The sequence below is a fragment of the Hemitrygon akajei genome, chromosome 22 (assembly GCF_048418815.1).
Source record: "Hemitrygon akajei chromosome 22, sHemAka1.3, whole genome shotgun sequence".
Classification (NCBI taxonomy): domain Eukaryota; kingdom Metazoa; phylum Chordata; class Chondrichthyes; order Myliobatiformes; family Dasyatidae; genus Hemitrygon; species Hemitrygon akajei.
In genome coordinates, this window is record NC_133145.1 from 53,249,218 (window position 1) to 53,276,373 (window position 27,156).

Consider the following 27,156-nt stretch of genomic DNA (forward strand, 5'->3'; position numbering starts at 1 on the left):
TATAAGTAATTTTATTTACACTTGTTCTAATTGCATTTATCATTTTGGAAGCCTGGTCTGTTTTTAACTGCCAAGCAAGAATCTTGTGTGATCTTTCACCTAGTTCATAATAACTCTGTTTAGTTCTCATAATTGCTTTTTCTGTTCGGTATGTCTGAAGTGTATTGTAGTTTCTTATTAACAAGTTGTCTTTGTTTTTCTTCTGTCATATATATCTTTGAGATTCTTTTTCTAATTTTGTAATCTCTTTTTCCAATTGATCTATTTCTACCATATATTCCTTCTTAATTTTAGAAGTATAACTTATTATCTGGCCTCTCAAATATGCCTTCATCGCTTCCCATAATATAAATTTATCATCAACTGAATGTGAGTTTATATCTTAAAAAAAACTGAATCTGTTTTTTCATAAAATCACAAAAATCTTGACGTTTTAATAATATTGAATTAAATCTCCATCTGTAAATCGATTCCTCATCATCATTGTCATTATCAAGGGGGAATGATCTGACAATATTCTTGCTTTATATTCCATATTTTTCACTGTCTTGAATATTGGCTGATAATAGGAAAAAATCTATCCTTGAATGTTTTATGTCTATTTGAATAAAATGAATAATTTCTTTCTCTTGGGTTAATTCTTCTCCATATATCAATCAAATTTAAATCTTTCATCAATGATAAAGTTAATTTTGCTACTTTTGGTTTTGTAACAACCTTTGTTGACCTATCTAAAACTGGGTCTAGACAAAAGTTAAAGTCTCCACCTATTAATATTTTATCGTGAGCGTCAGCCAAATTCAAAAAAGCCTCTTGTATAAATTTTACATCGTTTTCATTTGGTGCATAAATATTCATAAGAGTCCATAGTTCTGAAAAGATTTGACAATGTATAATTACATATCTTCACGCAGAATCAATGAATACATTTTGTATTTTAATTGGTAAAGTTTTGTTGACCAAAATTGCAACTCCCCTCGCTTTTGAATTAAATGAAGCTGCTATAACATTTCCGACCCAGTCTCTCTTTAATTTCTGATGTTCTATCTCTGTTAAATGTGTTTCTTGTATAAAAGCTGTATCTATTTTCATTTTCTTAATGTATGTTAAAATTCTTCTTTTCTCCGGTCCATTAAGCCTATTAACATTAAAACTTTAAAAATTCAGTAAATTAGTCATTATTTTTAACGGGGTTACTCCAGTCTATAATAATACACAATATTTCAACTCTCATAGTACCTTGGGGAATTATTTTAAAATTCTCCATGTTGCTATGTGTCTCCCCTCCGATCATCCAGGCAAAGAAAGAAAGATAAAAGAAAAATAGATTATTAAAAAAAAACCCTGCTAATGTCGTGAATGGGAAAAAAAGCACAACATTACCCCCCTCCGTTGTGCGGGTCATGGCAAACGCCATGATTACACACGTGAATCCCTTAGCGATCGATCCGAAGTTCCCCCAGCTCCCCCGTAACGTAATAAAAGTATATATAAGAGAAGAAAAAATAACATCACTACTCTCGATTAATATTTCTCAAATTTTTACCTTTCTCCCCCTGTATCATATAATTAAAAGTATATTTAAATATTCTTCTGTCCTTAATGTCCATCAATTCACTTCACTGTCCCGGTCTTCATCTTTAATCTGTTTCACTTTTAAATCTTTACCGTGTCTAACGAATATTTGGGAGTTCTTGTGCAAACTCCTCTGCATCCCGATGATCAGTAAAAAATCATCTTTTTCCGTCATCCAAAAAAATTATCAGTGTTGCCGGGTGGTGCAATATAAATTTATAACCCTTTTCCCATAAAACATTTTTCACTGGATTAAATTCCTTCTTTCTCTTCAAAAGGTCATAACTTATATCAGGATAGAAAAGAACTGCTTTCCCTTCTATCATCAATGGTTCATTTCTCTTTCTGGCACATTGGGCAGCCGCCTTCAGGATCTTTTCTTTATCTTGATATCTTAAGCATTTTATCAAGATTGGTCGTGGGTTTTGATCAGGTTGAGGTTTTGGTCTTGAGGCTCGGTGGACCCTTTCGATTTCAATCAACTGGGTTCCCTCTCCCTCTATCCCTTCTTTAAGACCAACAATTTTAATATTATTTCATCTACTAAAATTTTCAAGCACGACTATTTTTTCCAACAGTCGTTTTCTTTCTGATGTCCAGGCAAGAATATTATCTTCCATTTTATTCACTCTATCAATAGTGTCTCCCGTTAATTCTTCCAGCTTTTTAAATTTCTTGTCCATTTTCTCCTGTTTTTCACCATTTTATCAAACATAGTCTTCATATTTTTAATATATTTTATTATTTTTAATGTTTTTAATTCTTTTAATTCATGCATTATTTGCGCCAAAGCTTCTCTTATGTCTCCAGAATATCTTCCACCTCCAACCTCTTCCTGTTGTTCTTCTTTTACCTCCTCATCTTCATCTGTATGTTCCAGAGAATCCGAATCCACCTTGGGTTCATTTTCACTTCCACTTCCAATCGTAGCTGGGATTTGTAGTTCAAATTGCTCATGTTTCCACATGCCCTTTCCTTCGCGCACGCGCAGTTCCTGTTGTTTCTTCTTAGAGACTGTTGATGTTGCCGCCGATTCCTGTTCTGTATCGCCGGATGTGAGATGCACTCGAGTCCGAGGCTTCTTCATGGTGGCCGGGCCAGCTTGTATTGTCTTCAAAGTAGTAGTTTTCTTCTTTGTCTGTTTAGGAGGCATATCTAAGGAAAATCCTGAGTAGTTTAGACGTAGTTTTTAGAAAATATTTACTAACTTTTCTTCACTTAAGCACTAATTTATTAGTTTTTTACGGGAGAGCTGGACTTCCACGTCTCGATCCTACGTCATCACGTGACGTCCCCCAGTTAAGGGGCTATGTTGTTCAACTTGGGAATGTTGTGTCAGCCAGTCAGGATGGTGGAATTGGGAGAAGGCTCTGAAGAACACTAGGTGGGGAGGTTTTTGTGACGGACACTGGTGTGGGTCGAGGTCTTTATGACGGGAGCTGGGAGAAGACAGGAGGGAAGATGGCTGAGGATGCCATCCCTGTTGGACAAGGTGCTTTATGCAGATGAATGGCTTCAAGGAGGAAGGACCAATACTCCTATGGGAGAGCCCGTTTGTTCATAATGAATTTCGAGTGACGTTCAGAGGGTGGTGTGGGTTTTCATGCAGACTGTGGGTCCAGCATGTGAGTTAAGGACAACTTCAAGATGAGCTCCACCTTGTGTGCACATTTAGACTGGGTTAACTGCAATGGTCCCTTTTTAAAATCTTTTTCCTCCTAACTGATAAAGCTGAAATTTGTAAGTATACTTTATTATTGTATGCAGTGTACAATCTGTTATTTCTTGCCAATGGCTAGTTGCATGGGGCAGTATTTACACAGATCGGGGTTTGGATGCTCAAAACATCCCAACTTTCTGGTTTTGGTGGGACCCAAATCATACCAACACTAGATATATGGAGACTGAGAAAGGTGGTTTTCACACCGCTGAGTCCAATGGCTGTTAGCAAGGGGCTAAAGAGCTGCATCTATAGACATGCCTATGAGGTTTCCTATGTAATTACCTCAAGAAGTTACTCAGTAGTTAGATTTCTCATTTATCTTGTATACTGGACTTGCGCTAATTCTTTGAATAGTAACTTTTTATTGCGTCCTATTGATTTATGAACTACTTTCAAGACAGTTGTAGGTAACTATTTTCTTCCGCAAGTATTGTCAAAAAAATAACCTGCAAAAATGAACTCATGTTTACATCCAACGCTAGATCAGTTTCAATCTCTAAAGTTATAAGTTCATTTGTGAAAATAAACGGAACATTCAGTTCTCCTCAGAAGCACTCAGTGATTAAAAATGAAATGCAAATCAGATAAAAAGATTATAAAGGCAATTTTGTGGTAGATGTGGTGAGACAGGTTACACAGTCTCATGAACTGATGTTACAAAGATCATGATTTATCCAGATTGTGAATATTATTTTGCTTTCTTTCAGGCTAGCAATGGTCAGTGGTATCAGATGAATGATTCAATGGTCCATTGTAGTAACATCAAAGTGGTGCTGAACCAGCAGGCTTATGTCCTTTTCTATCTGAGGTTGGTGTTGCTGATTGCCTTGTGGTTTCATCGATGTTGTATGTGTAAAGATTCAATGTTTTAGTTGAAGTCTACAGTGTATTTTTGGGATCTAACTGTTGCAAAAGACTAGAGTGTCTGTAATTTGAAAAATTATGTCTTTTAACTTGGAACTGCTTCACTGTCACAGGATGCCAAACGCCAAGAGTAGTGTGGATGAAGTGTCAAAGCAGAATTCTATTCAGCAAATTGTCAAGACCAGCAACGGCACAACTGTGCCAAAGAAACCTATACAGAATGGATATTTGGGCTCTCCTCTGATGATAAAGGTTAGTTTATACGTGAATAATGTTGGGGTTGGGGGGGGGCATGGAAGTGAGGTGGATAATTACAAGGCCAGCGACCCAGTTTCAATTTCTGCCACTGTCTGTAAAGAGTTTGTATGTTTTCCCCATGGGTGCATAGCTTTCCTCCTGATGCCCAGGTTTCTTCCCATGTACCAAAGACGTGGGTTAGCAGGTTAATTGGTCACATGCAGGCAATTGTATGGCGCAGGTTCTTTGGACCGGAAGGACCTGTTACCATGCTATATCTCTAATCTAACATAAACATTATGTTCTAGTGTAGGAATAGCAAAGCCTGCAACACTTCATTGTTCTGAATGGGAAATGGCATTGCAAGACAAGGCTCAGGAGAGATCCACAGGCACATTGTCCAGCTATATTCAATATATATACTGTATATATGCAAGATGAAATTTGTAGAAAAATAATCTTCACTATGTCTTGAGTTAAATGAAATTCAAATGCATCACTGGTTGTTTCTCAATCTTTTCAGTATAATTTTTCTTCCACAAGTCTACAGTCTTTATCAATATAGACATGACCACTTTGATACAGTATCAAGGGATAGTCAGGTGTCTTACTGATGGAGAACATAACAGAAGGAACAGAACAGTCCCGTAATCCTTTGATCCCTCAAGTTGAACAAATAAATTCAGTCATCATATATCTGTCTGTAATGAGTGATACTAAATTCTGTTCTGCTAATGGTATATTAATCACTAATAATCCTTAACTAGAAGTTGACATGAGATGACCAGAGTTATTCAGAATTAAACAAGTTAATGCCTATGATCAATATTAAACACAGATGAAATGCTTTGAGAGGTTGGTTATGACTAGACTGAACTCCTGCTTCAGCAAGGACCTGAACCCATTGCAATTTGCCTATCACTACAATAGGTCAACGGCAGACACGATCTCAATGGCTCTTCACAAGGCTTTAGACCACCTAGACAACACAAACACCTATGTCAGGATGCTGTTCATTGACTATAGCTCAGTATTTAATACCATCATTCCCACAGTCCTAATTGAGAAGTTGCAAAACCTGGGCCTCTGTACCTCCCTCTGTAATTGGATCCTCGACTTCCTAACCGGAAGACCACAGTCTGTGCGGATTGGTGATAACGTATCCTCTTCACTGACGATCACCACTGGCACACCTCAGGGGTGTGTGCTTAGCTCACTGCTCTACTCTCTATATACACATGACTGTGTGGCTAGGCATTGCTCAAACACCATCTACAAATTTGCTGACGATACAACCATTGTTGGTAGAATCTCAGGTGGTGATGAGAGGGTGTACAGGAGTGAGATATGCCAACTAGTGGAATGGTGCCACAGCAACAACCTGGCACTCAATGTCAGTAAGACGAAAGAGCTGATTGTGGACTTCAGGAAGGGTAAGACGAAGGAACACATACCAATCCTCATAGAGGGATCAGAAGTGGAGAGAGTGAGCAGCTTCAAGTTCCTGGGTGTCAAGATCTCTGAGGATCTAACCTGGTCCCAACATAATGACGTAGTCATAAAGAGGGCAAGACAGCGGCTATACTTTATTAGAAGTTCGAAGCGATTTGGCATGTCAACAAATACACTCAAAAACTTATATAGTTGTACTATGGAGGACATTCTGACAGGCTGCATCACTGTCTGGTATGGAGGGGCTACTGCACAGAATGGAAAGAAGCTGAAGAAGACTGTAAATCCAGTCAGCTCCATCTTGAGCACTAGCTTACAAAGTACCCAGATCATCTTTCTGAAGCAGTGTCTCAGAAAGGCAGTGTCCATTATTAAGCACCTCCAGCACCCAGGGCATGCCCTTTCCTCACTGTTACCATCAGGTAGGAAGTACAGAAGCCTGAAGACACACACTCAGTAATTCAGGAACAGCTTCTTGCCCTCTGCCATCTAATTCTTAAATGGACTTTGAAGCTTTGGACACTACCTCACTTTATTAATATACAGTATTTCTGTTTTTGCACAGTTTTTTAAATAATCAATTCAATATATGTAGTTGATTTACTTATGTATTATATTTTATTTATTATCATTTTCTCTCTCTGCTAGATTATGTATTGCATTGAACTGCTACTGCTAAGTTAACAAATGTCCCGTCACATGCCAGTGATAATAAACCTGATTCTGATTCTGGAGATGTTATCAAATGGTTCACATAATTAGCCTTTGAAGTCGTATCAAATTGTGAAACAATTAATTGCCTTTCACGTAGAGTTTGGATCATTTAGTAATCAAAGCATCTATGAAGATGGTTAGGGTAAATGTTAAAAGTTGGTTTCATTTGATACAACTCTAATCCATCAAGGGCATTTAAGAGCCAGATAGCAAAAGTTGTTTATGCAAATCTTGAGGAAAAGTCATACAATTGGCTTTTAAAATTAACCTCAAAAGATTTGAATTGTTCTCATCACACAACTGAAGACCATTGACAGCTGCTGAGTCCAAATTTAATTCTTTCTTGCGTGGTCCGAAAGGTGATTACTGTCTTAAAACTAGAAAAGACTGGAAGCACTCAGCAGCTCAGGCAGCATCAGTGGAATGAGAAACAAAATTAACATTTCAGGTCCATGACCCTTCGTCAGAATGAAATGTTCCCAGAATTTTCAATTTTTATTTTAAATTTCCAGTATCAGCAATATCCACCCCCCTCCCACCACTCCAAGCTCCAGTTTAGTGTCTATGTATATGTCCATGTCTATGTATACAACCTAATGAAACAATGCTCTTCCAGACCAAGGTGCACATTACAGTACATCTAACTTGCACACAATACATAAAGAAATAACACAATTAAATTAACAAATTTTGCAGGAGAACTTTGATTTTTTTTGTGCATACATGGATATGAACAGCTGAAATCACACTTTTTTTCTCCTTCTCACCAATGCTACTGCAGCTCACAGGGTTGCAGGTGGTTACTTAGTAACATGGTATCTTTTCCTCATTTGAGTGGATTTAAATAATTTGCAGATAAACAGTTGCTCTCATGTCTGAGGTAACCAAGAAAGCTATAGACAGAAAAATGAAGTTGCCAAAATCTGCTTTGCTTTATCTGCTTTTTCTTTTAAAAGGTAGTGCATCCAAATCTGGCAGGATTTTAGTTATTTTAAAATTAAGGTCCAAATACTGTAGATCTGTTTTATCCCCCTTAATATTATGGTCTTTGAGTCATCTTGTGTTTTTAGTTCAGGAGAGTGCAAGTAAAATAAAAAAATATCAAACAAAAATCAGTCCATTCAGCCCCAAATAAAAATAAAATCTGCAGATGCTGGAAATCCAGGTAACACACACAAAATGCTGGAGGAACTCAGCAGGCCAGGCAGCATCTATGGAGAAGAGTACAGTCAATGTTTTGGGCTGGGACTCTGATAGGAGTCCACTCAGCCCAACTGTTCGTTTTATTTAAGCTCCATCAACTTGTTTTCCCTAACCCAATTAATGTATCTATTTTTATACTGTGTGTTTTTCTAGCTTGATGTAAAATACTTTTTTTTGCCTTAGATACTGTAAAAGAGGGTCAATCAGTTCCACTTCAAGTAAAAGTTTATGAACTTGACACTACTTTGCACTTAAAGTTCTTGACTGTGATTTTTTTTTTTGTTCCCCCAAACATTTTTGACTACCCTACATTATGACCACACCCCTCTCAGTCTTTTTTTTTTAGGAGAAAGATGCCGAAGCTCGATTTGATATCTTGATAGATATGACTTGAATTTTCCAATAGCTTTTCATTACATGAAGACCAAAACAGTCTACAGACCCCCTAGTGTGGTCTAGTCAAGATTTTAGATAAAGTTAATGTTTTTTCTTTACTCATCTCCTAGAAATGAATCTGTTTTAATCCTAAGCAACAGGCACAAATTGCTGGAGGAACTCAGCAACTCGGTAGAGAGGAGTAGATGACGCTTTTGGCCAAGCCTCTTCATCGCAATCCTGATGAAGGGGCTTGACTCGAAACGTTGACAGTGTACTTGATTTCCAGCATTTACAGAATCTCTTGCATTTCTTTTTTTTTAATTCTGCTTTTTTCTGCGGTCTTTATTACTGTCTTGAAAATGATCTGTGTATTTGAATTACTAAGCTCCTTGGCTTTCATTTTCCACTATATTTCTCATTCTGGTGTCCAATTCTTGTCTGTAAATAAGATATTTGTTTTGTTTGATATAGAAACCAGAGTCTCAGCAAGCAAAACTCCAAGCATCTGGGAATGTTGGCGTGCCAGTGCCGAGAACCACTATTAGCCAATCACCAAGGCTTCCAGGGAAACCAACAAATCCACAGACTTTCATAGATGAATCACTGAAGAAGATTAAGAAATCTTTACCTCAGCTGCAACCAAAATCTTCTCAGGGCCAGTCAGCTAATGGTTCAAGTAGCAGCAGGCCACCTCTAGAAAGTACAAAGGTGTCTACACCAGAAAGCAAGGAACTGCCTTCATCTACCTCATTGAAGTCATTGGCATCCACTGGTGGAGCAGAGCAGAAAGGAAAGGAAGGCCCCCAGAACCAGCAAAAAGGCATTGGCAGCCCCAAATGTGTAGTGAATGGGAGCAATACTACAAAGAATAATCAGCAGTCCGAGCCAGAAGAGTCTGATTCTGAATCTCAGGCACACAGCTCTGGTAATGAGAGGACTGAGAGCAGCAGTGAGGAACAGGGAGTGGCCAAGATAAAGCCCCAGTTACTTGCAGAAGAGCAATCCAGTACCATGTCACCACCTCCAGCAAAGAGGCTCGCTCTGTCGGCCAAAAAGGTGGGTGTGTATTCTGGGATACGGGAGTCATTCTATAACTAAATGCTTATTGAGCTTTTTTTTCTGTTGTTCAGACTGCTTTGTTATCCCAGGGTGGAGAAATAAATTCACATTTAACTATGTTGGCTATGTGTATGTTTGCCTCTTCATCCATCTCCAAGCTGTACTTTCTGTATTTGCCATTCTATTGTGGTCTCTGTGGATAAAGGGTTTATTTTACCACAGTGGTATGAAAACACAAAAATATCTACTTTTAATCATTTACAGCTATCTTAAATACAAGGTGATCCTGTATGTGGTGGCGATTCCAAATGGCTTAGGTCAGATCAGTATTACAGGCAACGATTTAACCTCTATCATTTTGACCAAGGAATTTTAATAACATGTCTATTACTGCACTATGCCAGTCTGATGATAGTTGTAAATTCTCTGCTTAATGAACCCTGCCTTCTTCCTCAATTTTTTTTTTTGCTGCCATTTTATTTTCAAACATATCTTCCATTTGATGCGAAGCAAAGTGTGAATTTATTTGGGTTGATTTGTTCATTTCTTCCTTCTCCCTCTGTTAAAATACTGACTTCTATTTAATCCCATTTGGTATGCAATTAAATTCAGAATAATTTGTGAAGAATTCTGGGCTTGAACCCACAGCGGACAGTTGTTGGTTTGGGTTGCTTCCTGATGTAATGCAGTGGAATAATACTTTCTGGGCAATGGAGAAATATCTGAAACATACCTAATTTTATTTTGTTGATGTTGAAATTGGTAACATTTTAAAGTGAATTGCACTTAAAAGGTGTGAATTTGTCAGTTTATATTAAACTAGGGTGAGCCTATAAATCAATTTCCATTCATCTATTACAGTAGTTGGCTGCAACACTTAAAAGATTGGGTTTTATCACCACAAAGCAATTTGGGAGGGAAAAATTTTGACAAAATGAAGGAATCTTCAGAATTATCATTCAATCTTAATTATTTTATTCTAAATGGGATTGAGTTCATTTTCTCTTCAAAGTGTGTGGGCCTGGTTGGTGACACCAGCATTTATACCATGTCTTAAATGCTCTTGAGGTTGTTGTAAACCACAATTTTGAATTACTGAAAACTATTGGAACACTTACTCTCAACAGTCCAATTAGGTAACAAGTTCCAGCATTTTAACTCGGAGATGTTGAAGGATGGAAATATATTACCAAGTCAAATAGGCGATTTATGAATTTGATACTTCAAGCTATTTGCTGTTACAGTTCTGAAGAAGAGTCTCAGCCCAAAAGTTGACTATTTATTCATTTCCATAGATGCTGACTGACCTGCTGAGCTCCTGCAGCACTTTGTGTGCTTTGCTTTGGATTTCCGGAATCTGTAGACATTCTCATGTTTATGATTTGCTGTCATTCAGGATGGAAATTTGGAGATATAATTGAAATATTGGCGGAAGTGGTTCTTGTTGGTACCTTTTTCAGTGGTAATGTTCTATCGATGGAGGAAATGATGCGTGTGCAAATCACTTTGTCTCCATGGTATTTAGCTTCTGGCGTATTTTTGGAGTTGTGCTCATTAAGCCATGTGCATTGCATTGCACTGCTGATCTGCTTTTTAAATGGTAGGTGGGTTTTATGGAGACTCGAGAGTCACTAGCTGCACAGCGCCCAAACCCTGACCTGCTCTTGCACCTCAATGTTTATGTGAGTAGGCCAATTAAGTTTCTGACCAGTGGCTGAGATATTAATGATGGAAGATTTTCCCTGTTAGTGTTAATGAGTGTCAAAAGAGTCTGGCTGCTGTTTTGTTGGGGGAAGTCATTAACTGAAGGTTATGTGGCACACTCATCAATGAGCAGCCTACTTCTGTCCGATTTTGTTCCATGTAGCCATGGATTGCATTTCTTGAAGCTCGAAGTTAGTTGGATGCTGACCTGAGGAAGACCTATTGTGATATTCTGTTGACCTCAACACCAAGCATCAATCTTAGTGCTGGGTGTGACGTTCCCAACAGATTTGTACATCTTGGATTTCCCACCGAATTTTACCAGGTCCTCGTTCCTGAGTTTTACTTGGTCAATTACTCGCTGAGCAGTTTCAGTTATCCCAAGATTTGGGCCTCTGCTGCAGTTGGGTCCAGAGTGGACCAATCCTAACAGAGGCTAAGCAGAACATCAGATTAATGCTGACATAAACAACTGCAGATGCTAGAATCCGGAGCAACACGCAAAATGCTGGAGAATCTTGGCAGTATCTGTGGAGGAAACGGACAGTGGATGTTTTGGGTTGAGGCCCTCCATCTGGACTGAAGGAGGGGAGGTGGCCTTCATGAACAAGGGTGGGAGTTCTGCACTTTTAACATTCCTCCCTACTCATCATTGTCTTTGGCTGTCATCCTCATCCCAGAGAATGAACTCTAGCTCTGCTCTAACCAGGGCTTGTGGTAATTTGTATGGCTGACCATAATCGTGTACTGGTTCAATTGAGAGGTTTCTCTACTTCATGTTGCTTGCGGTCATGTTTTATGTAAACAGATTCAAGAATCTGGAGTAGTTAAATCAAATATGAATTGTATTTATTTCAAGCAACCACACAAAATGCAGGAAGAACTCAAGAGGTCAGGCAGAATCTATGGAAAAGAATAGATAGTTGATATTTTGGGCCAAGATCCTCCTTCCGGGCTGAGAATTTAATTAACTAGTTAAAACAGTAGTAAAATAATCTTTCAGTAAGCTGGCAAGCATGATTCCATGAAGTGGACTCTGGGATTACAACTATTGCTTTTTCATTCCAGAACAGTTTGTTTATGTGCACTGGCGGTGGTTTGTGTGCCTTTTACATGAGCTTATATTTGAATAATTTCATTCAGCTATAAACACAAGACATGCACTCAGTGGCCATTTAATTAGGTACGGATGTGCCTCATAAAGCGGCCACTGGGTGTATATTATAAAACACGTTACATTGGTATATTTTATAATTTTAAGATTTCTGATTTTATTTGTGTCCAGCATTAATAATCTAAAACTGCAAATCTATCTAAACTGATAAATGGTAATTATTTTAACATTTTCTGTCTATTGTTTTCCTACTTTGTTTCCCTAGCTGTCTAACCATGAAAACTTTCTGATTCTTCTTTGCCATACCCTCTTTTATGTTTTCTTCATTCATGGATACTTTTTAGACCACCAAGTTTTTATTTATGTCAATAACTGCAGGCCACCACCAGCTGGAAGGTGACAGAAAATGAGCCACGCTCCCCATCACTCTCATCAGTCCACAAAGCAAAATTAATGAATAAAGGCCACCCATTTCCTTCTGCAAACAAAACTAGGTAAGAGAAACGTGCTGCTTATGAACTGAATCATTCTTTCATGGTGAAATTGCACAAGATGAACAAAGCAGCTCAAAGAATTCAATAAATTTTTATAACTACTCCTTAATTGTCTGATTAATTCAGTTCAACCTCATTCACTTGTTATGTACCATGTTCTAAGATGTGAGCGATCACGGTCTTTCCATGACCATGATTGTTCTTAACAAATTTTTCTACAGAAGTGGTTTGCCATTGCCTTCTTCTGGCCAGTGTCTTTACAAGATGAGTGACCCAAGTCATTATCAATACTCTTCAGAGCCTGGCGATAGTGATCGCATAACCAGGACTTGTGGTATGCACCAGCTGCTCAAACGATCATCCACCACCTGCTCCCATGGCTTGCCCAAGGTGACCTGCAGACTAGTGGAGAGAAGGATCACCTTGCCCCTCTTAGTAGAGACACATCACCACCCTGCCACCCAACAGTTTAACCTCCTTAAGTGATAGTGTTCTAAGTAATTTATTTATTGAGATACAATGCAGAATGGGCCCTTCTGGCCCTTTGAGCTGTGCCAACGCAGCAAGCCCCTCCCCCAGTGCACCCTACCCTAATCATGGGACAGTTTACAATGACCAATTAACCTACTAACAGGTACGTCTTTGGACTATGGGAAGAAACTGGAGCACCTGGAGGGAGCCCATGTAGTCACAGGGAGAAGGTACAGTTGCCTTACGGAGTAAGGGCGGGAATTGAACCTGGGTCACTGGTACTATAAAACATTGTGCTAACCACTACACTACCATGCCACCCCAAGTTCTAAAACAGGGGCTCCCAACCTTTTTAATGCTATGGACCCCTACCATTGAGGGGTGCGTGGACCCCAGGTTGAGAACCACAGGTCTAGAGACCTAATGCAATGCAGACTGGGCATTGAGGCCTCGAAGTTCTTCTGGGTTATTTTAATTTTCATAGACTCTTTCACCACTCGGGGTACACGTTGTCATCTATATCAATGAACTGGATGATAATGTGGTAAAACTGGGTCGGCAAATTTACAGATAATATCAGGATTGGAGATGTAATGGCCAGTGAGGAAGGCTATCAAAGGTTGCAGTGGGATCTGGACCAACTGTAAAAATGGGCTAAAAATTGCAGATGGAATTTAATGTAGGCAAGTGTAAGGTGTCCTCCCAAAGTGCATTGTTTTTAGTGTAGCGACACATCTTTGAAATTCGGTTAACATTTGAAATTATCTATTTGGGTCCTAAGCATTCCTATAGTTTCTAGTGAGCTAGCAAGTGAAGAGCTCAGTGCAATTTTTGAGAGTTTCATGCAGGCAAATCTGGACAAACTTTAGGAACACCAAGAATTGAAAGCCTATTTGTTTTTAGAGCTTTGAGGGTTATTATGATTAATGTCATTATTTTGACTTCATCAAGAGTTTTTTTACACACTGAAGTAATTATGCATCCACAATTTTGTTCAGTGAGTGTATGGATAAAATATACAGATTGTTCGGCTATATTGCAGGTTGTTTATAACGGGACTGATGGATTAGAGAACACTCTTTGCATTATATGGGTTGCATTGGTTATTTTGCAGTCGAGAAAAGCTGTTGAAGGCAACTACAGCCTGTTCTGCTACACTGCAACTTTCTGTAATGGGAGTTTCTTAAGAATATATCTATCATGTTAAAGCAGAATTGCCTGTACTCTATTTAGCCGTAAATATTTTAGGTGGCCTGTTAGATTTGCTTTGTTTTGTCCAGTTTTAATTTTAATTTTAAGCCAGTGAACCTTTGAAATCTGGTATTTTTAAAGATTATGTAAAATATTATATACTTCAGATGTGCAGCTCCCACATTGGCCTAATTAGTGGTCTCAGAACCCACAAAATCCTTCTGGTTGCTGAGAGACTGCCCAAGAAAAGAGACTCATTCAACTGACTACAGGGGTATGGGTGTACCAGTAGTTGAATGAGATTCATATGTACTGTTCCCTCTAAGTTGTGCGCCAGCGCAGTAACTGTAATGCTCCTGTACATGTAGCCTTGTTGCACAGCTGGAATTTTCTTTTATACAATGTCTTTTGAAGTGCCACACAGGTTTCTGGCCTCGTAAACCAAAAAAAAAAATCCTGCTCAGAGCAATAGTTGGTCTGTGCAGCTGTAAAAAAAAAACACATATATATCCACTTGGAGGAGTTGAGAGGAATAATGAGGTGATCGTACTTGTTGAATGGTGGAGCTAGCGGTTAAGGCATTCAGTGTGATTCCTGTTTCAGTACCATATTTGTGTTCTAGGAAATTAGTTGTTAAGAAATTTTGCAAAATGCACTTTTTCTCTATTTTAGGACTTTCCCACCAACTCCAAAAATGCAGATTTCCCAACAAACAGGATTTTGTTCTTCATCTAAAATCTCTAAAAAGTCATGTAGTTCTAGTTACTCTGAGTCGCAGCTACAGTCATCAAAAGCCATGGAAGCAACTGGGCTGCCCTGTTTTCCAGTTGATGGCAGTGCTACCTCATTGGAAAAGAATAGTTTATCCAGTAAGAGTACTGGAAAAATGTGCAATTCTAAGACTGAATTGGCAAATGAGCCACACAGACTTAGCATCGCCAACTCCATGGACCCATACAACAGTAGTAAAAGGAAAAAGAAAAAACATAAATCCGCTTTGAAAAGGGATGCGATTTCTTTTGATTCTGAATCAACTGTCCAGACAAACTGTGATGAAGCTGCCAAGACTCACAGCAAACACAAAGGCAAGAAAAAGCGACATACGGCAGAAGAGAATGGTGGTGCATGTGACCGACTGCAAGTAAGTTATTCCGTGGAGATGTATTAGTACGTGATTCATTTCAGCAGTATGAAAGCGAACATGATGTGTAGTTTCTTTGTGTATATTTTATCATGGGACTGCATATTTTCATTGAAGAAAAACACGCTCTTTTTCATGTAGACTTGGCACATCAAAACTGACCAAACCTACTATTTTAAGATGAGCCAGAGTAGTGAGAAATTTACTGGTCAGTTCGAGAGATATTAACCTTTTGTAACCTCGTAACGTTTTGTTAAATATGCAGTCTCAGTTTATCTGTTCAAGAAGGCATGTTAGCTATGTCCTTGCCTCACTGCTCTAAACACAATACTGCACAGATTCTTAAAATAATTGAAATACCTTTTTGAATTTTGTGTGCCACGTTTGGATACTGGATTGAATATTTTAATTGTCATAAAAATGTCAAGATTCTAAGCTGTGGTAGAAAGATGCATGCATTAGTATCTTGTTCATTACATTTGTTTTCTGACCCATTACATTAAAGGTGTTTAAGCAATGTGCAGTTTGAAGTGATTGTATGAAATAATTTCTAAAGTAGGCTAATGTATTGCAGAATGAGAAGAATGGTTCAGGAAGGCTCATCCAAATGAAAGTTAAGAAAAAAAAGAAGCGTAATAAGCATGTCGAAGTATCTGAAGAAAACCACCTTGCCGAGACTGCTGTTGAAAGGTACGTGATTTATGATTGGTCAGGATATTTTTATGATTTGATGGAGTGGTGTTTTCCATTAATTTCCCTGAATTTTTCCAGTACCTGTGTTTGACTATTTTCATCCCCTGAAATACTCTTGGCTGTCTAGCTTATAACCTCTGGCATGAAGTGACTGCTTTTTATTGCCCCCAGTGTTTAAATATACACATGGAGTGGCAACATCTGCTTTTGTATTCAGGCGTTTTTGCTGGACTCTCACTGAAGGTAGATGAAGAAAATTGTAGAGGCTATGGGCATCATACAGGCCTAATTTGGTTTCCACATTTGGTACTGTCAATCCTTAAACACTTTTGTTCTCACTTGAAATGTGTTGCTCACTTTCCTGTCACTTGGCAGCCAGTGTCATTTTCGAACTTTGACACTTGTTGCATATTTGGGTTGTTTTGCTGTTTTATTTCACAGGTTCCCTCCTACATGAGGAATATCCAGGTTTGATAATATTCCTTGGTGATCCAAGTCCTGTTGACTGAAGTGTGTATTTCAGAATTTGTATAGAGCTGCCACTTGCCATTATGGTAATTCTTTAACTGGAGACCATCCACTGGGTATTGCGTTTCTATCGCTTAAAAAATAAGAAAGCCATACTCAGTGCATCAGTATATACTGAGTGTATGTCCATGATCCTCTGCAGCTGTAGCCCATCCACTTCAAGGTTCGACAGAAATTCCCTTCTGCCCACTACTGCTATAACGTGTGGTTATTTTGAATTACTGAAGCTTGAAGCAGTCTAGCCATTCTCCTCTGACCTCTCTCATTAACAAGGCATTTTGCCCATCGAAGTGGTGCTCACTGCATGTTTTTCTTCCGTGCCATTCTCTGTAAACTCTAAAGACTTGCGCTAGAAATTCCCAAGAATTCAGCAGTTGCTGAAATACTCAAACCATTCCATCTGACAGCAATAATCATTTCACAGTCAAAATCACTTGGATCACATTTCTTCCCCATTCAGATGTTCTAAACATCTTGACCATGTCTGGATGCTTTCATGCATTGAGTTACTGTATTATTTTATGGCTTACAAGATTTGGACAAGTGACTTCTCTATTTCTAAATCATACAAGGTGGATCAAAGGTATGTGGAATTTTACATGCCACAATTCAAATCTCCTATCAAAAAGCAATGAATAACAGTGAATCCCATCCAAGAATCCAAGGGCAGTGGGTTCAACCCATCATCCAGGCTGGAAAATTGCAAACATAACACAGATGTAAAATCAATTATTTGCAATAATTTGGTTAAAGCCTCAACACAATGCACTGCAGAGGGACCCTGAGACGCCTGATTTGCAGAAAATCTTGATTTTAATGACAGTGAAACTTGCTGGGGTAGAAATTTGGCCTTGGTTGCTTGTGCTGAATCTGCTCGTCATTGTGTCACTTACTCTTTCCCTGAAGCTCCATTATGTTACCTTAAAATTTTTAGAACAAAGTTTTCAAAGTGGTATTTGATGGAGGTCTTCTACCATATAATTTTCTCATCAGAAGCAGCCAAGATTTGCAAGGGGTTTTCCTGTAAATGTGTTATTCTGTAAGTCTTTAGTAGATAAAACAGATTGTTTAATTTTTTAAAAGACTTACTGTTAATCTATTTTATTATAGTTATTCAATGCAGGATGAACTACAGGCTGAAGAGGAACTGGAAATACCTGAAAATTTTGAACTGAAAAAGAAAAACCATGAAGCGAAAGATGGCAAAAAAAGTGAGAAAAAACACAGGAAACGAAAGAGAAGCATGAGTTTAGATGAATATTCAGAACCTCCAACAGAGGAGCCAGCAAAAAGAAAAACTGGAAGTCAACAAGGTAGGTTATTTTATTGCATTTATAGATTATTAAAAATTAGCAATGCCCTCTTCTTGTTCAGCTTCTTGTCACATGCACAAGTACTTACTTGCCACAGCATCGCGAGCACATGGCATCAAATAACAGCATTCACAAGAAAAAAACATAAATTAAACTATTTTTACAAGAGAGAATACAGTTCAAACAAAATGAAAGTCCATTAGTGGAAAGTAATCAAAGTGATCAGTGTTGCTAAACTCATAGTGATTAGAGTTCTGCCAGTTGGTTCAAGAACCAAATGACTTAAAGAAGTTGGGTTTCCATGAGTCAAATTATGTGGTAATTCAGGCTTTTGTGCCACCTGAAAAAGGGAAAATTTAAATTTCTGAAAATTATTGCCAGCTATATTGGGATTATAAGTGGTATTTTCTACACTGCTGACTCTTGTGTATTAGTTTTCCTTGTAGAATATTTGCAATGAAAACTACCTGTTACAACAGGTTCAACCATTTTCTTTGAAATAATTTAAGAAAGGAACATGAAATCTAACCCTTGCACTGAGTTCTACAAAGGTGTTAAGGCATTCTTTGCCTTAACCCTTTTGTTGTGGGAATGACTTATATGCATTTTAACCCTTTTTTTAAAAAAAAAAATTGTGTTGTCCTTTCTGGCTAATTTTTCAGCCCAGATTTTTAAGTATTATGTATAGAAATTTCTCCTCACCTTGGCTGATCTTTTAATATGAGGTTTTATCACTAATACTAAACTCTGCAGCCAGGGGAAATGGTCTTTAAACATCAGCACAGCCTGGGCCTCATAGCTCACTTTTCATTCTACTGAATTCCATTGTATACGGGCCATGTCTTAAGCCTTTCCTTGTAGGACAGCTCTCATGCCAGACATCAGTCCTTCACTGATCTACATTTTGATGTCTCCAGCAATAGTTAACATCTTGATCTAGTTACTTACAAGAAATTCAAGCTCTCTGGGATAGTTCCATCTTGAATGCCCTGTATCTTCGGTGCAAATTTCCAAATAGACTGTCTTGGTGAAACATGTCTGCACTGTCTGGACGGGTTGCACTTGGATCTGAGGGGGACCAATATCCTGGCAAGGAGGTTTGCTAAGGCTATTGGGGAGAGTTTAAACTAGAATTGCTGGGGGTGGGGGCTGGAAACCAAACTGAAGAAATGGAGGAAGGGGCTGTTGACTCAAAAATAGAGAAAGCTTGGAGACAGTGCAAGAGGGAGGATAGGCAGGTGATAGAGAAGGGATGCACTCAGACCGATGGTTTGAGATGTCTGTTCTAATGCAAGAAGCATCGTGAACAAAGCCGAAGGGCTTATAGTGTGGATCAGTACTTGGAGCTGTGATGTTGTGGTCATTACAGAGACTTGGATGGTTCAGGGGTAGAAATAGTTACTTAGAGTGCCAGGCTATAGATGTTTCAGAATGGACAGAGAGGGAGGCAAAAGAGGTGGGGGCAAGGCACTGCTGATCAGAAATAATGTCACGGCTGTCGAAAAGGTAGACGTCATGCAGGGATTGTCTACCGAGTCTCTGTGGGTAAAAGTTAGAAACAGGAAGAGCTCAATAACTCTACTGGGTGTTTTTTGTAGACCATCCAATAGTAACAGGGACATCGAGGAGCAGCTAGGGAGACAGATTCTGGAAAGGTGCAATAATAACAGGGTTGGTGTGGTGGGTGATTTTAATTTCCCAAATATTGATTAGCATCTCGCTAGAGCAAGGGGTTCAGATAGGGTGGAGTTTGTTAGGTGTGTTCAGGAAGGTTTCCTGACACACTATGTAGATAAGCCTACAAGAGGAGAGGCTGTTCTTGATCTGGTATTGGGAAATGAACCTGGTCAGGTGTCAGGTCTCTCAGTGGGAGAGTATTTTGGAGATAGTGATCACAATTCTATCTCCTTTACCATAGCATTGGAGAGGGATAGGAACAGACAAGTTAGGAAAGCGTTTAATTGAAGTAAGGGGAAATATGAAGCTATCAGGCAGGAACTTGGAAGCATAAATTGGGAACAGATGTTCTCAGGGAAATGTGGCAAATGTTCAAGGGATATTTGTATGGCATTCTGCATGGGTACATTCCAATGACACGGAAAGGATGGTAGGGTACAGGAACAGTGGTGTACAAAGGCTGTTGAAAATCTAGTCAAGAAGAAAAGAAAAGCTTACAAAAGGTTCAAAAAACTAGAAGACAGAGATCTAGAAGATTATAAGGCTAGCAGGAAGGAGCTTAAGAATGAAATTAGGAGAGCCAGAAGGGGCCATGAGCAGGATTAAGGAAAACCCCAAGGCATTCTACAAGTATGTGAAGAGCAAGAGGATAGGACGTGAGAGAATAGGACCAATCAAGTGTGACAATGGAAAAGTGTGTATGGAGTCGGAGGAGATAGCAGAGATAGTCAATGAATACTTTGCTTCAGTATTCACTACGGAAAAGGATCTTGGTGATTGTAAGGGTGACTTACAGCAGATTGAAAAGCTTGAGCATATAGACATTAAGAAAGAGGACGTGCTGGAGCTTTTGGAAAGCATCAGATTGGATAAGTCTCCGGGTCCAGATGAGATGTACCCCAGGCTACTAGGAGAAGATTGCTGAGCCTCTGGCGATGATCTTTGCATCGTCAGTGGGGTTGGGAGAGGTTCTGGAGCATTGGAGGGTTAGAGATGTTGTTCCTTTATTCAAGAAAGGGAGTAGAGATAGCCCAGCAAATTATAGACCTGTGAGTCTTACCTCAGTGGTTGGTAAGTTAATGGAGAAGATTCTGAGAGGCAGGATTTATGAACATTTGGAGAGGTATAAAATGATTAGGAATAGTCAGCATGGCTTTGTCAAGGGCAGGTCGTGCTTTATGAGCTTGATTGAATTTTTTGAGGATGTGACTGAACACATTGATGAAGGTAGAGCAGTAGATGTAGTGTATATGGATTTCAGCAAGGCATTTGATAAGGAACCCCATGCAAGGCTTATTGAGTAAGTAAAGAAGCACGGGATCCAAGGGGACCTTGCTTTGTGGATCCAGAATTGGCTTGCTCACAGAAGGAAAAGAGCGGTTGTAGACGGGTCATATTCTGCATGGAGGTTGGTGACCAGTGGTGTGCCTTGGGGATCTGTTCTGGGACCCCTTTGTGATTTTTATAAATTACCTGGATGAGGAAATGAAGGGATGGGTTAGTAAATTTGCTGATGACACAAAGGTTGGGTTGTTGTGGAGATTGTGGAGGGCTGTCAGAGGTTACAGTGGGACATTGATAGGATGCAGAACTGGGCTGAGAAGTGGCAGATAGAGTTCAACCCAGATAAATGTGAGGTGGTTCATTTTGGTAGGTCAAATATGATGTCAGAATATAGCATTAATGGTAAGACTCTTGGCAGTGTGGAGGATCAGAGGGATCTTGGCGTCTGAGTGCACAGGTTGTGTGGTTAAGGCGTACGATGCATTGGCCTTCATCAATGTTAGACCCATATTGGACCCTGGTCGGATCCCACTTGGGAGTACTGTACTCAGTTCTGGTCACGGAAGGATGTGGAAACTATAGAAGGGTGCAGAGGAGATTTATAAGGATGTTGCCTGGATTGGGGAGTATGCCTTATGAGAATAGGTTGAGTAAACTTGGCCTTTTCTCCTTGGAGCAGTTGAGGATGAGAGGTGACCTGATAGAGGTGTATAAGATTATGAGATGCATTGATCGTGTGGATAATCAGAGGCTTTTTCCCCAGGGCTGAAATGACTAACATATGAGAGGGCACAGTTTTAAGGTACTTGGAAATAGATACAGAGGAGGTGTCAGGGGTAAGTTTTTTTTTTTACGCAGTGACTAGTAAGTGCGTGGAATGGGCTGCCGGCAACAGCGGTGGAGGCGGATACGATAGGGCCTTTTAAGAGACTGCTGGATAGGTACATGGAGCTTAGAAAAATAGAGGGCTATGGGTAACCCTAGGTAATTTCTAAAGTAAGTACATGTTTGGCACAGCATTGTGGGCTGAATGGCCTGAATTGTGCTGTAGGTTTTCTATATTTTCTATCCATTGCAAATGGATCTTTGTGGATTTTGGGTCTTATTAACTGAATTTCTTACCATTCTCACACCTTTGATCGAGTTAAGAAGGGATATTTCTTTGTCCATGAGTGTCTTGGTACGACATTGCTGTAGGTCAGTTGTCCTTGCAGGCTTTTGTACTTATATAGTACAAGTTCAAATTTATTGTCAAACATTCTTGCGGTATTAATGCCATGAAAATTATCATTTTGCAGCAGCAGTGCAGAATATGGCAAATAGAAATTTCATAAACTTAGCATTAATTATACATAACTTGCACAGAATAAATAAAAGTAAACATAACCAACATTAGTGCAAATGGAGGGATATATAGTCTTGAGTTAAAATTGGTTTTTAAAGTCAGTTCAAGAACCTTATGGCTGTGTGGGAGTGTAGTTGGGTTGGTGGCTGGTCTGTCTGTCCTAACTAAAGTCAGAAATTCAATATCTGTAAGAATAGTTGTTGCTGTTTTGTTTCCTTCCCAATGACCATCTTATTTAAAAGAAAATTATTGTGTTAGTACATTTTCAATATTGGGTGTTGTTTATTATTGGGTCGGGTGTTGTGGATTTTGACTGGTGAGTTTGCATATGTCACAGGCATCATTTATGGGCAGTGGTACAGCAGAGCTGAAACCTTTCTTTGTCACTAACCTAAATGGCTGAGCCATAATTCTGAGACTAATTGTTTCTGTCAAAATCTACTATATTAAATTGGCATTAGAACTTGACTGGTCATGGACTCATGCAAATCAACTGTCTGGCTGCAGGCGCAAAGCAGATGATCTTACAGTGGGAACCAAGAAGTTGGTCATTTGATTGTCAGTAAACTGCTTCTGTGTTTCAGCTCCAGTTATCTTATGGGACAGTCAGATCATGGGTGGCTTTAGACGCTCTCAGAATTATTCTGGTGAGGGCAAAGCTGCAGAGCCCATTTCAAGCCTGGCCCAGGATGAGAAGAAGGGATCCACTGTAATTGAAGAGCTCTTGAAACATTCGAGCAACAAAGCTTATGGAACTGAAGGTTTTTGTTTTTTGCCTTTTACTACTAATCACATGGTAACGCGTCATTTAGTGTAACGCTTTATAGCACCAGCGATCTAGGTTCAGTTCCTGCCACTGTCTGTAAGGAGTTTGTATATTCTCCCTGTGACTGTGTGTGGGTTTCCTCTGAGTGCTTCAGTTTCCTACCACATTCCAAAGACACATGGATTCGGAGGTTAATTGGTTACATTGGTGTAATTGGGTGGTGCGGGCTCAAAGAGACTGTTACCTTGTTCCATCTTAAGAAGAGATGTCCATCCAACCACTGGCTATCTACTCTCAGTTGTTTAATTTTTCCATATACTTTTGAGGTCTTCTCATAACTTAAACCATGCATAAATAATGGTCATCATCTTCCTGCAACTCATACACTTCCCCAAACTAACAGAGCAGAGGCTTGAGGCCAGTTTTGTTTCCCTTCTGATGATGTGACTAAGCTGAATTGCAAATTATCTTGAGTGTATTTTCCTATTTCCAGTGATGAGCGGTTGCTCCTCACATTGGAGTACATTTGCATCTCTCTGAGAAACTTAGTAAAACTTGGCTTTATTCATAGGCTCTGATTTATTTATTTACTTTGTAGGCTCAAACAGCTTTGATAAGCCAGGTTAGTATCATTTCGTTTTGTGACGATCGAAGCTAGCCCTTTCAAAAACACTGTAAGGCTAAGAATTTTTGCAGGTTGCATCTCTGAACTTCATGCAAAAGTTGAATTATTTATTTTCCAATCAGGCAGTTAAATGGCAAGTCAGGAACTGTATATTTACCTTTGACACATAATTAAGAGAGACAAGATTTAATTATTTAGCACTGAGATTGTATTGATCAATGTTTTTAGGTATAATTAAACTGAATCATAATTGTTCTATCCATCATTTTGTTCTGGTAGTGCTGACTTGGGGAGGGGCAACATCAGCGATCAGTGAGGATGCCATCAATTATGTAAAAAATGCAAAAGAAGAGCGTGTCATTGATGAATGGGATGAAGAATTCGATCGGGGAAAGGTAAGAGGCTCTGTTTATCCTTGAAGCCCTTAATTAAACAGAATCGTGTATATACACTCAGTGGCCACTTTATTAAGTGTGGGAGTGGAACCTATTGTGGTCTTCTGCTGCTGTGACCCATTCACTTCAAGGTTTGACGTGTTGTGCACACCATGGCTATTTGCGTTACTTTCGCTGCCTTGTCAGCTTGATAGTCTGGCAATTCTCTTCTGACCTCTCTCACATCAAAAAGGCGTTTTCACCTGCAGAACTGCCACTCACTGGATTTTTTTAAATCAGTTTTTTTTTGCATCATTCTCTGTAACCTCTAGAGACTGTTTTGCAATCCCAAAAGGCCAGCAGTTTTTGAGATGCTCAAACCACCCCGTCTGGCATCAACAATTATTCCATAGTCAAAGTCACTTGGATCCCATTTTTGATGTTCAGTCTGAATAACAACTGAGCCTCTTGGCTGTGCCTGCATGCTTTTATGCTGCCTCATGGTTTGCTGATTAGGTATGTGCATTAAATAGCAGGTGTACCTCATAAAGTGGTCAATGGATGTAAATACAATGTGAGTAAATCAGAAAGGGCCCTAACTGCACCTCCTGGCTGCTTTACCTTCCGTAAGGTTGAGGGTGATATTTACCCTGATTTTTCCCAACTGATACCATCTCTCGTGGTTACTAATAGGTCTAGAAACATTTCAATTTGGGGCTTTCGTACTCGGCATGATAGAGGAGTTACAATATTTCGAGTGATGACACCAGTCCTGTGAAGCTGGCCTCCTACCTGCGATTATTGCCTTTACTTCTAGAGCTTCCAGCAAAGGGAAACTTGTCCACACTTTCAGAATCTTGCATGTTACAATGAGATCTTCAGAGAGTTGTCAGCTCATGGTATCCAGTCTCCCCTCAAAGCGTAGCTTTCCTGATGTTCCCCTTTCTTTGGGAGCTGCAACATCTTGGAAAATTAAAGCAAGTGTTGCCCCAGAATTTTTGTCAATGCTGCTTATCGAACTCATAGTGGTTTTATATCTCGTGTAGGAGAGGTGGTTGGAATTGTTATAAACTGCGTTGCCTATCCTAGAAGAATCCAGAGCTACTTAAAAGGTTCATGCTCCAAGCAGAACCTGCTGACAGATTACAGAAAATCGGAAACCTGGCCAATCACATTAGTTGTGTGACATATTGTTTTATTTGCCGATTATTCAGGAGTAGCATATTTTGATTGAAATCAACAGATGCTATCTCTGAAATTGCATTGTGTAATACTGATGCACAAATGGTAGTGTAGCGGTTCGTGCAGCACAATTACAGCTCGGGGCATCAGAGTTCAGAGTACAGTCGGCCCTCCTTATCCGCAGGGCATTGGTTTCAAGACCCCCCCCGCGGATACCAAAGTGCGGTGGTCTTTAGGACCCAGCGGAACCCAGGACTTTATTTAACATTCTCAGTGTGGTGGGCATTAGGACCTGGCGGTGCAGCTCTGAATCCGCAGTGTTTCTGTTCACGAAAATAATCACGTTCACGATTGAAAATAAAGTGGAAGTAATAAAGCCATCGGAAAGAGGTGAAACGCCATCGGTCATTGGAAAAGCGTTAGACTACAGTCAGTCAAAGATCGGAACAATTTTAATGGAGCATGCGAAAGGCCCTGCCCCGATTGAAAGCTACAATTATTACTAAGCAACGCAGTGGTTTAATTATTAAAATAAGTATGTTTCTTGAGAGTTTTATATGCATAGAAAGGTAAAATATGTACTATATACTAAGAAAAACGTTTGACTAACTGACACTAAATAATACCGGATGTACCTGTTCCAACTTCAAATCCGACTTAAAGATGGACTCAGGAACGGAACTCATTCGTAACCCTGGGACTGCCTGTACTTTTAAGTCATTTCTAGATTACTTATAATACCTAATACAATGTAAATGCTATGTAAATAGTTGTTATACTGTATTGTTTAGGGAATAATAACAAGAAAAAATAGTCTGTACATGCTCAAACAACAAGTGCTGGAGAGAGGTTTTCCTGATCCGCAGTTGGTTGAATCTGCGCATGCAGAATCCGTGGATAAGGGGGGCCGACTGTACAATCCTGGCGTCCTCTGAAAAGAGTTTATGCTTCCTCCCCATGAAAGTGGGTTTCTTCCAGGTGCTCCAGTTTCCTCCCACGGTCCAAAGATGTACCAGTTAGTAGATTAATTGCTCCTTGTAAATTGTCCCAAAATTAGGCTAGAGTTAAATTGGGGGTTGCTGGTGGCAGCGCAGCTTGAAGGGCTGTATTTCTCAATAAATATTGAATAATTTCTGTGGCTTCTAACTAACAGAAATCGAGCAGCAATATTTCAAAGATGACATTTTTGACTATAATTAATACAAGTCAAGAATCGCACAGGTATATCATTAGCCTGATCAGAAACACGAGGTTAAGCAGATGCTGAAAGTCCAGAGTAACCCACGCAAAATGCTGGAGGAACTCAGCGAGTCAGGCAGCATCCATGGAAAGGACAGTCAATGCTTTGGGTCAATACTCTTCATCAAGACTGATGCAGGTTTATTGGCCTTATGCTGGAATTGCATGAGTTTCTGATAGATGAAGATGGGATTAGACTTTGTTATTTGCTTGCTATTTCGTAGCAAGTCTAAACTCATCCACTTGATGTGTGATTTAGGTCCTGTAGTGTACAACTGCTGCCAATAAACGTACTGTCAGGTGGTTTAAGTTGTAATAGAAATCTGCATTTTTGTGTTCTCAGGTCAAAAAGATGAAGAAATATAAAAGAGAAAGAAGGAGAAGCTTTAATGTTTTCCAGAGAATGCAAAACAGAAGGAATTTTTGGTCGACCACTCACTATCGAAAGTTTTCCAGGTTTTGAAGTAAGTATCGTAGCCTAGCGACGAACATACAAAATTACAGCTCTTCAGCCCACAATGTTATGCCGACCTTTTAACCTACTCAAAAGATCAGTGTAAACCTTTACACAGCTCCCCATTTTTCTATGATCCATGTCAGTATCTGCCTGTACCACCACTCCTGGCAGGACATTGCACACACTCATCACCAACTGAGTAAATAAATTGCCTCTAACACTCTTCTCTCGGTTTTCCACCCCCCCCCCCCATACTTTCCTCCAATCATCTTAAAATTATGTTCTCTCGTATTAACCTTTTCCACCCTCTCTGGATGTCCAATCTATTAATGCCTCTTATCATCTTGTACACC

At 39.4% G+C, this 27,156-nt stretch overlaps 1 protein-coding gene across 6 annotated transcripts in view; it reads left to right on the top strand.

The window, feature by feature from the left end:
* The window catches only part of usp36 (ubiquitin specific peptidase 36), an 84,840-nt gene extending 58,030 nt beyond the window's left edge, over positions 1–26,810 (top strand). For all 6 annotated transcript variants that reach the window (XM_073026250.1, XM_073026249.1, XM_073026247.1 and 3 more), the window contains 10 exons: positions 4,006–4,106; positions 4,276–4,414; positions 8,618–9,202; positions 12,402–12,517; positions 14,852–15,320; positions 15,895–16,010; positions 17,652–17,854; positions 22,745–22,921; positions 23,831–23,946; positions 26,690–26,810. In XM_073026250.1, coding sequence (XP_072882351.1) covers positions 4,006–4,106; positions 4,276–4,414; positions 8,618–9,202; positions 12,402–12,517; positions 14,852–15,320; positions 15,895–16,010; positions 17,652–17,854; positions 22,745–22,921; positions 23,831–23,946; positions 26,690–26,809 — 2,142 coding nt within the window. In that variant the 3' untranslated portion in view covers position 26,810. The remainder of the gene's footprint in view (positions 1–4,005; positions 4,107–4,275; positions 4,415–8,617; positions 9,203–12,401; positions 12,518–14,851; positions 15,321–15,894; positions 16,011–17,651; positions 17,855–22,744; positions 22,922–23,830; positions 23,947–26,689) is intronic.
* The last annotated feature ends 346 nt before the right edge of the window (positions 26,811–27,156 follow it).